This window comes from Pollicipes pollicipes, unplaced genomic scaffold (genome assembly GCF_011947565.3).
Source record: "Pollicipes pollicipes isolate AB1234 unplaced genomic scaffold, Ppol_2.1 Scaffold_4472;HRSCAF=5264_pilon_pilon_pilon, whole genome shotgun sequence".
Lineage (NCBI taxonomy): Eukaryota > Metazoa > Arthropoda > Thecostraca > Pollicipedomorpha > Pollicipedidae > Pollicipes > Pollicipes pollicipes.
The window spans coordinates 13,659-27,014 of NW_023596494.1; the positions used below are offsets into that span (position 1 = coordinate 13,659).

The following is a 13,356-nucleotide window of genomic DNA, read 5'->3' on the forward strand; positions in this document are numbered from 1 at the left end:
AGGACTTGTTCAGAGTGAGTTAATAGATTTCGTGATCGGTTGATGTCTATCACGCATAGAGCCGACTTTCCGCACAGGATTCTGCATATATGCACTTGCTTCCCTCTAAGTCTGGCAATCCGCGTATGCTTGACACGCACAACCATCTGAAATATTTTTGGAGGGTGTATAAGCCTGGTGCGTAGCCACCCTCCATTTTGGAGGGTGGATAAGCCCGGTACGTCACCGCCCTCCGTTTTGGAGGGTGTATACGCGCAGCCTATAAAATAACGTTACCTAAATTGCATCACTAATCGATTCTGACTGAATGTTAAGCATTTTCAGACAAACATGGCTTGGCCATGTTAATACACCTTGTTGAGTTCTCGAACTGCAATCAAATCTTCATCTTTAAATTTCCATCAAACATATCGACCTACAGTCAATCTTCGCGATGTCCTTACTGTCTGTAGAACCCAGACAAAACATTCTGACAAAGCTCCTGAATTCTAACGGTATATAAAGTGCCCACTAAACCATTGTAAATTAACGGCAACGGTGCTTTATTGCATGCGGCCGTTCAACGTCTGATTTCTGCAGTTTATTGGCTTTAAAATACAAACAGAATTGATCTTACTGCCGTTGCTGGTTTCTGCTTTGGTTGCAAGGTAAAAATAACAATGAAACGAAGAAGAAAACCGTATCCCTTGCTGACAAGTAGGCCATATCCGGGATTTTTTGGGGAGAGGGGTCACAACAAGAGGGGCTTTTGCTAACCCTGTGTTCACCTTTGGTAAGGCTCTGGCTACGTCCGTACCTACACACAAAAGCAGATCAAGTCGCCTACGCTGAATGATGGGCAATCAAATGTCCGTTGGACCAATTCATACCTGAGGCAGGCAGCTTCCTGTTTTTTTTTCTGGAGTGGTGTGGTGTAAGGGAAGATTTTTCGGAAAAGATACTCTTGCAGGTATCCAACATGTTTTACACACTAATTAGTAGAAATGCAGATCAAGAAATATTCAACGAAGCAGCCACACGATCAGTTCATTAGTCAAGCGGGAGACAGCCGGGCCTGGACAGTGGCCGCCGATGGCAGACGGGAGCAGTGCTCAGATAAGGAATATATGACAGAACGGCCTTCAGTCTGTGGCTTGGTTGTTAAAGAAGAATGTCTGGCTTTATGGCCTTTGTCACAGTGTTTCTGGCAGTTGCGGGGTTCGAATTTGTTTCCGCCTAAAATGCTGCGACAAGTCTTATCTCTTGAAAAGCAGCCAGCGAAATGCAGGCGCATGAAAAATAAGGCGCACTAGTAGCCGTCGACTCACACTCAAAACTCTCATCAGCCTATGTCCAAGCCATATTTTGGTGTCTACCCTCTGAATGCAAAGCCCTCCTCAATGACCCAAAATCAAAAAGCCGCTCGTGGAATTTTGCGCCCCCAGGAAAGACAATGTTGAATTGGAAGCTGGATAGCCTTATTTTCCGAATGACATAGATGAGTCGTATAGACAAGATTGCGCACCAGTGAGAAACAGTCCTAGATGCATATCTGGCATAGCGGCATGACATTTGAATAAAGAGCGGTAACAACCTCCATCTCTACACCCCCCTCCCCCCTCCTGGCCATCGGGCTTGCTTCGCAGAAAAAGTTCTTGAAATATGCTCCGAGCTTGCCTCCCACACACTTTTCGAAACGTTCCTGCGCCTTTGTTCCCGAGCGAGCAGGAAAAGTTGCAAGCGAAGGTGAAGGACCCACGAGAAGAAAACAACTCTTCAATAATTGAAAAATTGTGAATTGTGAATTCTAAGCCTCATTACACTGTCTAGGGGCGCTATGCTGTTTCTAGGAAACCCATATACTCACTTGCAGGGTCATTCCGATCGTTAAGAAGCCTACACGTTGCCCATGATCTCTTGCATTTGCTCGAAGAGCCTGGGCTATTGCTGGAGCCTTCCTGCTAGCGTGCCAGGGCACTGTTGTCAATCACGGGCCTTTCCATGGATTCTTTCCATTCACCAGAAAGGCTCCGTGGACTATAGCTGGGCCCCCATATCTTTACTTGCCGCAGTACTCTCGGTTGCTCATGGGTCCTTTACGTGGCTTTCTGTTAACCTACCGACACACTCGCGATATGCTCATGGGCCTTCTGCATTGGTCTAGAGCGCTTCCAATCCTCTGTCAGTTGCTGAGGGCCCTACGCTCTTGTGGAAGACCCATCTTACAGCCTGCTTGGGCACACTCGGTCGTTCGCGGACTCTCTGCACTGGGTCTTGGGTACTTTTTATCTGACTGGATAGGGGGGGGGGGGGCTACGTTCTTGTGGGGGCCTATGTGATAACCTGTTCGGGCACATTAGATCGCTCAGGATCAGGATCGCTTTGTTGGGTCTCAGGCACGTCCTACTTGAACGGAGGCCCTACGCACTTGTCGAGGCCTCCCCCTGTTCGCTTCCTCGGCCACAATGGATTGTTTGGGGGAGAGGGAGGGCTGCCCATCGGGTCTTTGTGTTTGAATTTAGACCCTGCGCTCCCTATCAGGCTCATCTGATAACCTGCTCGGCTACCTTCCATCTTTCAGGGGCCCTCCGCGCCGGGTTTTAGATACTTCTTATTTGAATGGTGGGTCTTACGCTCCTGTCGGGCTCCTTCCTGTAAGATGGTCGGGCCCATTCGATAGTTGAGGAACCTCTACATCTGGTTTTGGGTACTTCATGTTTGAATGGAGGTCCTTCCGCCCTTTTTGGGGTCCTATCTGTTAGCCTGCTCTGGCACACCCGATTATTCGGGGCCCTCTACATCATGTTGTGGGTACTTCATATTTGAACGGAAGCCCCTACGCTCTTGCCTGGGGCCCCATCTGTTAACTTACTCGGGCACACTCGATCATTCTGGGGTCCTCCACATTGTGTCCTTGGCACTTCCTATCTGAATGGAGGGCGCTACGCACTTGTCGGGAACCCATCTGCTCGCCTCCTCGGCACGCTTGAGTGTTTGGGTTGAATGAATGGTCCTGTGTTCTTGGCGGGCCCCACCTTTTAAGCTACTCGGGCCACTGGCGAATGCAGGGGGTGGCTGGAGACACAGGGCCATGCCCCATGTACCATGTCGAGGGGACCTAAAGGCTCCGAAGGGGCCCGTAACCGGCCGAACGGTCGCAGTTTTCTAACAAAAAAATCAACAACAAAAACAAAAAACAAAAACAAAAACAACATTCGACGCCTTTGGGCCAGCAGGCAGCCAAGAACATTGCTAGTAAAAGCGAAAAGTTCATAAGCAGACGAAGTTCGTTCTTCGCTGGTTGAGGTATTGCTTGGGGGAAAGTATGGGGCTCATTACGCTGTTTGGAGGCATTACGCTGTTGATTGCCTTGGCCCTATATGTCTATTTGCCGGATCAATCTAAGGTCCCGTTTCCCTTGATCTCTTTGCATTTTCTCGTAGGACCTAACGCTGCCGTTGGGACACTATCTGCTTCCATGCTTGGGCACTCTTGGTCCATGCAGGTTTTCCTCCACGGATTTTTCCCATTCGTCCGAAAGGTTCTACACGCTTTTTCCGGGGCTCCATATGCCAGGGTGCGCTTAGTTGCTCAGGGGCCCTCTTTATTAGTCTCGGGTTCTTTCGACTTGCTTGGAGGGCCTTGTGCTGTTGTTGGGGCGCTGTAAGGTGAGGCACCGAGACATTCGATGTTCAGGGGCCCACTGATTTGATCAAGGACTCTCTCCCTTTGATCTCACTTGCAAGGACTCTCCACTCCTTCAAGGCTCTTTCTGCTAGCCTGCCCGTGCACTCATGATCGCACAAGTGTATTAGCTTATAATCTTGGATAATGCCCTTTGCTCGGAGGGTAATGTACTCTGGCCGACGCCATATATGTCAGCCTGTCGGGAGCACCAAGGATCGTTTAGGGGCCCGCCACGTTAGTTTTGGGTTCTTTTTGCTTGCTCTAAGGGCCTTGTTCTCGTTGACGAGAGCCCCTTTGTTAGCCTCCTGCAGCACCCAGGATCTCTCAGGTTCCGTCGCTATTACCCTTGGTACTTTCGCTTTAGAGCGGCAGTCGAATATGCGCCGGTGAATTTTTACTTGCAATTGTCGAACGTAATCTTACGTGCCGCCGACATCATATGTGTCATTTCCATTGGCCATTGAGTGTGTGACACTTATTTTACTAGTGCATCACGCTCGAAATGTATTTTGAATGCTAGGATATCTTGTACTACTTTAAAACAAAGGAAAAACCCTGCGTTAGTCATCAGCCACCAGCTGATTACATCGCCCAGCCGGCTAGCCGTAAATAAGCTGGGAATGAAGTCCGTGCTTGGTTTTGATGGTAGTTAGCAGCCAACTCGAGTTAATTTTGCCTGTTGTTCTGAAATACTTAGCCTCAAAATTACAGCATTTGACGTGATCTGTAGAGCATGGATGAACTGTATGTACATGCATACGTAGCACACCGAGCTTCATAAGGCTGTGCACAGTAAGATGGGTTTCCGTGTTATTTATGTATATATGTATACACATATTCATAATAAACTACATACTATTTGTCTTCAAAGGTACTGACGTGAATGCAAGGATATTTCGGAGGGAGCCCTAAACTCTAGGTCCCCGCCCCTTGGCGAAATCCTGGACCCGCCCCTGAAACCAGCGCGCAAAAAAACGTCTTTAAACGCCGCCGTATCGTTGGTGCCATGTAACTTAGTCCTATGATGACGTCACAACATCGCCAACCAATATGCGGTAATGCGGGGATTGATTATGTGCTGTTGGCGCCAGCTTGTAAAAGAGTCGGAGCCTAGGGCCCTAGTTGGAGCGTGGGGCGCGTGCGTTCCTCGTGCCTCAATAACCCTGTCGAAATGGATATACATGCGTTGCCTGAAACAGGGCATGATTCAGAAGTTCTCCCTGAAAATAATGTGGAAGAGCATGATGAACCATTTGACAACCACAGAGCTCAAGCACATCCAGAGGACCCTGCACTGTCACCAGGTGGGGGTGGCAGCAGTCATTTGCAGTCATTGACATCATGCTTACCCTCTCACCAACATGGTGAGGTGCCAGAGTGAGAAACAGTATGGTGTGTTAAACATATCTGGTGCAGGAACTATGATTCGCAAAAATTTCAGTACATGTGCATAATGAACCTGAACACTCAGAGTTTGGTCCATAGTCAGCACTGATTTCAGCATATATGGGGTCGAAGCTTACAGGAATTTCCCACATTTCATGATGGGATTACTTTTATGTCAGTTATTAAACCAGTTAGTATCTTACAGGTTTAACAAAGAGATCTCCAACAATTGAAGACAACCCGAGCCTGAGGGTTCCGTTCAACCGTGGTAAGTTGTTTTTTTGCATGTAAATGCAAGTCATTACAAATGTAGCTAAGTGATCAGGCAGTTTCAGGGTTCAAAGGGCTTTTCTGACATGCACTTGGTTGATAAGAACTACTCTGCTGCCAACAAATTCCATGACCCTGTGTTTCTGAGTAGAATTTATTATCAGTTGTCATTTGTTGGATAGAAGACATTGAGTAAGTGAGAAATGCAGCCAGTCTATTACTTGAAAGTTCTTCCACATAATTTTGTGAATATAATACCCAATGCCAATTTCTCTTTGCATGCCACCTGGGTGGTTGCTATGTGCGGTGTGCTGCTATGATGTCTCAACAAAAAGTTTCATTCAAACTTGACTTATGCTGTTCCCCTATTGGGTGTTGAGCCAATTCTTGGCAAGCTTCCAGGCTTGATTCATGCTGAGCCAAGTCCAAAACTTGTGTAGCATTTAAGGACCTTTGCTGACATTTATCACAGGAATCTGTTTTCTCTGCATTGCAACTTTTGCATCACAAGTTTGTGATTTTGTAATGCATTGTGTTGCAGCTGTGAACATTATTACTCATTTTGCAAAGCCCTGTGGTAATTCAAATTAGCCCAGGAGCTAGCTGAATGGAAACAGAGTACCATACAGAATACTATAAGCATGGGTTGAAGTACTGACTGTGGGAAGCACAGTGGCTGTGCAAAGCAAGCATGTTCCATGCCGCCTGCTCTGGGCAGCATGAAATTGTAGGCAAACCTTGGTGGTGGATCAGTGAAGTTTTTGCACTTTTTGTGATAGTCATATCTGTCATCAACATTCATGTCATAGATTACACCAAGCTGCAATGAAGCCTGGTGGAACATGAACACATGGTGGTCACATGGAATGTTTGAACATGGTATTGCCCCATGGCCATTGCAGTTGCTGGCACCTCATTTAAGGGTGTAGTGACGTGCATCTCGTTCAGCATGATTCTGCTCACTCACCAGCCCGGCTGACTGCGACCTGCACCCGTCGCCCGACCCAGCCTCTCCGTGAAGGTGACCCTGTCCCGGTATGTCGGCAGGCTGGCGGCGCGAGGTAGTTCAGCGAGCGTGCACCGACGAGCAGCGGCCCGGCCAGATCCGCGCCGATGCTTACTACTTCTCCCCCCGCGGCAAGAAGCTGCGGTCCATCAAGGAGGTCGATGCGTACCGTGAGTCGGCCTGCGAACAGGTTGACCCAAACGTGACTGTTGTCAGGTGTTTGATGGTTGCTTCTAGCAGGAGGTATAAGTGACTATATTCTACTTGATCTAGCTGTAGCATTACTTGAGTGATGTCGGTGCAAGAAATGCTTTGGGGGCCTTTTTCTGCTCGCTCCTCCCGGGCTATCGGGACTTCAGGAAAGTGAACAGGTCGAGAAACATTGTCGAAATGCGCCATTGTCCTGTGCTATATCGTTGGTGAAGTCTGACGGGCCGCGGCTCTTCTCCGCAGTGAAGAAGACGGGTTCGAGCCTGGCCCTGGGATGTTTTTCGTTCAGCCGCCATCTTCTGGGCGTCGGACGGCCGCTCGAGCAGCTGCGCAAGGCGCGACCGGTGGTACCGACCGGCAGCCCCCATCCTGCGGGCGAGAAGGCCGCCGCCCCCGCCGGCAAGGTAGACCAGCTGCTGCTGCTGTGGTAGTGTGGTGTCTGCGGCCATAACTTCCCCCTCGCTCAATCAGTTAGAGCGTCTGCTTCCCGACATACCTGTGGTGGAATAGGTGAGTTCGAGTCGTTCCGACTGTGGCTATTTGCTGCTGCCTGAGATGGCCTGCTGCTGGTGTCGGTGCCAGTCAAGGAGGTCAGAGGGCAGGGTAGACCGTGCTAAGCTTTGCAGCATGTTAAGATTTTGCTATCAAATTCTGTGTTGAACCGGAATCCCGCGATGAGATGATGGGGTCGTGGATCGCACAACAAAACTGCTAAGCACGACCTCTTGTCCCAAAAATCCAACCAAGCAAAATGCTCAGGGGAAAATAGAAAAGAAGATGGCACCACAGTGGACAGATCCGACCAATGTTTGCATGCCCGACTGGGCTTGGGTAGCCGTGGAAGCGCCGGCACACCTGCAGCTTCACGTCACCGGCCTCGTGATGCAAATGTGTAGGTCTGGGGTATGCAGGCGTATGGTTGGTGAGTGTAGAGTGCTGGCGTGCTGACACTGATATGTGGATGATTGCCCGCAGGTGCCAAGGAAGAACCATACCATCACAATTGGGTCGGCTTCATCTGTGATCAAGGTAAGCCAAGGCAGGGGCCAGGGAAACTGCCCATGAGTGAGCAACGCCCCTCCCCCTTACGCGAGTCTGGCGTTTCCCTGTTCAGCATCAGCGCCATTCGTATTGGTTCAACGGTTTGCGTGCCCGAGTCGTCGCCACTCCTCCTACCTCCCTGAACTGGCAGTTTGCATCCTAAGCGCCATATCTGATAACAGCTCCAGTTGGAGTCCGGGGTAAAGGTACGCGTTATTGCTGAACCAGCGCTCGCCGGCGCACGCTATTGCTATGATCTAGTGCTGGCCCACGTCACGCTGAAATTCATTTAGTGTCATGAGTGGACATTTGTCCCAATGTTTTCATCAGGATTGTTTTCAGGTTGTTGTGTATGCCTTGACCCCAGGGCCCCAACCCTGGGGTCAAGCTGGGTGCCAGTCGGTGAGTGCTAATTGCAGTCCTCCGAGCCCAGCGGCGCGCTGCTAGAAAGCGAACATAAATGCGTGCCACGCAATGATCAGTGCAGAGCCCAAAATAAATGTGATATGTCTGAGTATCCCATGTCCCACCAACTGAGCCCCTGGGCTACATAGGCATATTCTATGTGTCTTTCAAGTATATTTTCGTCGCGTTGTTAACTAGTCATGCGCGTATGATTACTACGCCATAAATGATCTGCATTATCATAAGCTGCTTCATTGCTGCGTATATTTACCCGGCGGAGGGGTGTTAGTCACTACAAGTGCCATGTTGGGCTTGTTTCAGATTCCATCCGCGCCAGTGTCGCCACAGTCACTGCGAGTGCCATGTCCGGCTCGTTTCAGATTCCATCCGCTCCAGTGTCACAGTCACTGCGAGTTCCATGTTCGGCTCGTCTCAGATTCCATCCGCTCCAGTGTCACAGTCACTGCGAGTGCCGTGTTCGGCTCGTTTCAGATTCCATCCGCTCCAGCGTCACATCCAACTAAAGCGCCCCGGAAGCATTCACTGATGGAGAAGTCACGCAAGGCCTTTGTATGGAAGGCGATGGAGCTGAAAAGAAGTTGCCTGTCTTTCAACCCGATATGTCCAAAGCCAAGGTATCAGGATTGAGCCCGCGTTTCATTTTAGCCAAGGTGTGAAGGATATTCCCGCATTTAATTCTCTATGTACTTAATGCAAAAGCATTGGAGTTCCTTCCCACATTTCATTTTTGGATAAAATTAGCATGCTCGCTGAACACGTGTTTGTAAATATCACAAAGCCCCCAGCGTTGACCTGAAAAACGGGTACCGTCACGAATGCGCCGTGGCCCGGTTGCCATGGTGACGCCAGGGCGTGCGTGTGCCGGCAGCCGGCGCCAACTGAACGCAGCCAGCCGGCGGCGTCCGCGGCGTCGTCCAGCTCTGACCCGCACCGTGTGTTAGTGCGGCGGCCGTGGCAGCTGGCCGAGGTGGACGAGCGCGGTCAAGTGTCGTGCCGCCAGCCGCCCGACGGGCCCACCACCGTCGAGTACTTCCGGCTGGTGCGCGCCACGGCCGCGCCGCACAGCGCCGACAACGTGCAGATCGGGTGAGGCGCCGCCGCCCAGAGAGACGGCGCCAGCTTATCCGGTGGCGGTCTCGAAGGGGGTTGCTGTACTGCACCACGTTTGAATCTTTCAGTCGTGCGCCGCGTTCAGTAAAAGCTGAAACAAGAAAGATCAAAGCGACGCTTGTCGAAAGGGGTTTGTCCGGAATAATTTTTAAGTTACCTCTCGTTGCTGGAGTGATCAGGGTAGTTATTTCGATATATCCAGGCTGGCCACGTCCATAAATTTCGACGCATTGTCGGGAGACTGCAGGTAACATCCCACCGAGGTGCAAGTGACCTAACCCCGTCAGCCGAGCCGTGTCTGACCCTTGTCCCGGCGCGGCATGTCGCAGGCAGAGGCGGCCGCCGACGCCGTGCAGTCTGTTCTGCTTCTCGGCGGAGGGAGAGGCGCGGCCGGCACTGCCCTCCGTCCAGTGCCTGGTGTGTCGCTGCCTCTCACACGCCTCCTGCGTCGGGCTTGACGACGACGACAGGCTGTTCAGCTTTGTCTGCGTGGTGAGTGCGCCGCCGCGGTCTGCGCGGCCCCGCCGCCCGGCTCCTTCCGGGCTGGCGTGAACGGCTCGGTTACGGTGCTTTGCTTAGTGTTGCCGACTGGTTCACATGATGCGGGTAACTATTTTCGACGCTGTGAAGCCGGTGATAATATGATGCCGTGCGGAGAGAACGAGAATGCCCACTTCTACGCGCGGTCTTGCCTGATTTTATTGTTCTGTTAACCGTGAAAGCTTTCTGTTTTTTCGCGGTACCTTTTCGGCGAATACTTTTTCTAGCATTGTCGCGAAGCGTAAGTGGCGTGTTTCCGTTACCGATTGTAATCCGTGTGGCCGGCACACGGGTCTGCTGCCCAACTGCGCACGACTACACGTCGCATACTATCAGTCGTTCTGACAGCGCACAGTAGAACGCAAGTATTCAAGGAAATTTCCGTCGTAAGTTGGGCAGGAAAGCGCGCCTCGCGTCGCTTGTGAGCAGCGAATCAGGGGAGTGGCGGCAGCTGCCCGTCGGGACGGTAGGGAGGTCACGTGACTCTGACTGCCGCGACGCTCTGACCACGCCCCGTGTCTCCAGGACTGCTACCTGGGCGTGCAGAGGGGCCTCGGCTTCGACGGCGTCGGCGACTCGGTACCGGCCGACTCCGACTCAGACCCGGACCCGGGCGGCGCCAGCGACGGCAGCATGGAGGAGCTAATCCCGCCGCCGGCCGAGCTGGCACTGCCGCTGCCGCCGCTGCCGTTCGCCGCGTCCGGCCGGCCGCCCATAGGTGAGCCGGCGCCGGTCGGCCCGTGAGCTTGCGGCACGGACGTCCCGTCACGAGCGAACACTGGCTCCGCGCGCTGGGTCCGCAATCCTCCGACTTGTAGTAGCTGGTGTATAAGCATCATCCGCGTAGCGTCTCTAGTAAGTACACTGTAGCAAGCAGTTAATGCTGCAATGACGTATTTGTGTATATTGGTGTAAGTAATAAAGCCTTTTTAAAATATTGTATTGGGGAAAGCCATCCATCTTTTGAGATCGCCATTATCCAGTCAACAGCGTGGTTTGGATGTCTGCAAGTGCCAAGCTCGGTCAGTCAATGCGTGCCGGTCCCGCCGCTGGCTGTGTGTCAATATAACGCCTGTTTCCCTGCCAGATCTGCCCTGACCTGACCCGCCACCCGTGTCTACTATCACGCCTGTGTACCTGACAGACCTGACCTGACCCGGCGCCCCCGTGCAATATATAATTTTTCCTTCCTCTCAAAATATACCTATGTCCCTGCCAGACCTGACCTGACCTGACCCGGCGCCCCTGTCAATATCACGTCAGTGCCCTGACAGACCGGACCTGACCCGGCGCCCTTGTCCAATATATTTTAGAAAAAGATACACCTATGCCCCTGCCAGACCTGACCTGACCTGACCCGGCGCCCCTGTCCGTCGGCAGGTATCAAGCGGCCGCGCGGCCGTCCGCGCCTGATCGGACCCCGCCCCGGCCGACCTCTGGCCGGGCCCGGCTCGCGGGGCCGCCGCGCGCGTGGCCGCGGCCTCCGCGGCAGTCGCGGCAGTCGCGGCGCCTCGCTCGCCACCGTGGCCGGCGGCGACCGTGCCGCCCAGATGCCTGTCGTGCCCAAGAAGCGCTCCTGGAAGGACCCCGAGTAGCGGCGGAGGCGGGCGTGCGCGCCGGCTGTGTCGCGCTGTGGGGGTGCGGCTTCTAAAAAAAGACGTCGCGGACTACAGCCGCGCAGGGAGAGGGTCAAGGCCAGGGGGGCAGGGGGAGGGGCGGCACGCGGTGGAGCTGGACTGGAGCCGAGAGCTGCCGGCTGAGCGGCGGCGCAGTGAAAGCGGTGGAAGAATGCGGCCACCGGTACGAATGGTGACTGCGCTGTTGGACATCAGCGGGACCGAGAACAACACTTTCGGCGTACAGCTTACATCGTTGTGGCTTGGATCTGGAGAAAAAAAACAAGTCACTGGTTTGTCCGAGACGGGTTCTCCCATGTTTTTCTAACCGACACATGGCGTATGCCCCACACCGGAAAACCAACACATCGGTACCGAACGCAAGGTGGTCAACTTCGTGTTCGTGTTTCTGCAAAATGAGGCGAGAAAAGGTGATCCTCTGCAGACTACGCATCGGCCACACGTACGCAACCCACCGCTATATGTTGGAGGGAGCCGATAAACCTATCTGCCATCGATGCGGCGCTGTCCTCACCGTTCGTCATGTCCTTGTGTCTTGTCCGCGCCTCGTGGAAGAACGCCAACGTTACTTTGGACAGCATGACTCGCCCCTTACCCTAAGTGATATGATAGGAGACAACTCACAATTTCTCGGAGCTCAACAGATCTTCTTATTTCTCAAACACACCAACTTTGGAACCATTTATGCTGCTTAATAGATGGGTAAAACAATACACGTTATGGGCGCCAAATGACTACCGCAGTCGGCGCGCCCCCAAACTCCAATAAACAACAAAGGTGTTCAACTTTGCGATTTAGGCCATTAAGTTTTCAGTTGCTGCAGGCTAGAAATCGTCCAGAGGTTTGCGGGGCTGCCACTAGGTATCAGAGGAAGCAACCAAATGCTTCTACGAAACCTTGCTCAGGTTTTGAAATGGTGTGATGTCGCCATATATGTGTGAGGTCTGCTGTTCTGGCGTCTCGCCTCCGGCTCGCTGGTACATTCAGTACGTCCAAAATCACCCCTGTATTTCACACTTCACAGGCACTCCACACAGCCGGTTCCGCTGGAGCGCGCGCCCTCGCGCCGGCAGCTCTCCGAGTCTTCTTCGTAATTCCCCCTCTCCTAGCCCTCGACGCTGTGTCCCTCGCGCGGGGCGCCTGGGGCAGAAAGGGGGGGGGGGGGGACGCAAGCGCCTTAAAGCGGCGCTCGCCAAACTAAGCAAACATTTACTGGCAACGCATAGATGTTCTCTGACGCCTTACATATGCAAAAGTCGCGATTTGGGAAGGATACCCGGAACTATTTCGCGAATTCTGAAATAGAGGCAAGTCCTGGTGACTGATGTAGTCGGTATGGCTACATGTACGTGTCTGTAGGTGTAAATATAATGGGTGTAGGCACATGTAGATGTAGGTGTGGTCCTAAAATATTCTGATGTTGGAGCCATTTTGCCTTTGTGTGGCCGAGTGTCAAATGTTGCGGACGACAAGCACTGTCGTGCATCTGCTAGCCAAAAGCCTGTGACACGAAGGTGGCGCGGCGTTTCGTTCGAATTAAAGGGTACGCACGTTACCGGATTACCGTACCAGTGCATGGCGTTGCTGAACGAAAAAAGGCCCTGAGGTGGGAAGTATCCCGAACGAACGTGGGAAGTTCGCGGTCATACGACAGACCTTCGGTTGCACACCTTGTGTAGAGCAGGGAACGATAGGAACGGGCACGACGAGCCACCGAATCCAGTTGGCTAGCGCACCAGTTGCTTCCCCGTTTACCTGTGGGCAGAAATGGAAGGGGTATGAGTTTCGGTAATCTGCTCATGTGCCTCTCGCACGTAACTCAAGGACGCGGCGTGTGAGGTGACAAGTTGATTGGATGCGCCCCTCTCTCCACTCCCCCTACCCCCCCCCCCCTGATTCCACCCACAATTAACATACGGCTTCGCACTCTCGTAAATTGGCTCAGTGGATGGGTGAGCAGGCGCGTCTCGGCGACGTCGGTCAACGTCATTCCATTTCACGGTCCCGTGGTGTTTTCCCAATCAGCTGGTTGCAACGTCGGCGACGGGATACGTGTTGCTGCGT

At 52.6% G+C, this 13,356-nt stretch overlaps 2 protein-coding genes across 2 annotated transcripts; both read left to right on the forward strand.

The window, feature by feature from the left end:
- Positions 1–4,780: 4,780 nt before the first annotated feature.
- LOC119097826 (uncharacterized) lies at positions 4,781–8,508 on the forward strand. The gene is made up of 7 exons (XM_037220781.1): positions 4,781–4,970; positions 5,258–5,320; positions 6,370–6,498; positions 6,782–6,942; positions 7,514–7,567; positions 8,365–8,404; positions 8,477–8,508. The coding sequence occupies exons 1-7, from the start codon at positions 4,838–4,840 to the stop codon at positions 8,506–8,508; spliced, it is 612 nt and encodes a 203-aa protein (XP_037076676.1). The 5' UTR covers positions 4,781–4,837.
- A 77-nt stretch (positions 8,509–8,585) lies between these two features.
- Positions 8,586–11,250, forward strand: LOC119097825 (uncharacterized). The gene is made up of 5 exons (XM_037220780.1): positions 8,586–8,619; positions 8,874–9,091; positions 9,445–9,607; positions 10,181–10,321; positions 11,206–11,250. The coding sequence occupies exons 1-5, from the start codon at positions 8,605–8,607 to the stop codon at positions 11,248–11,250; spliced, it is 582 nt and encodes a 193-aa protein (XP_037076675.1). The 5' UTR covers positions 8,586–8,604.
- The last annotated feature ends 2,106 nt before the right edge of the window (positions 11,251–13,356 follow it).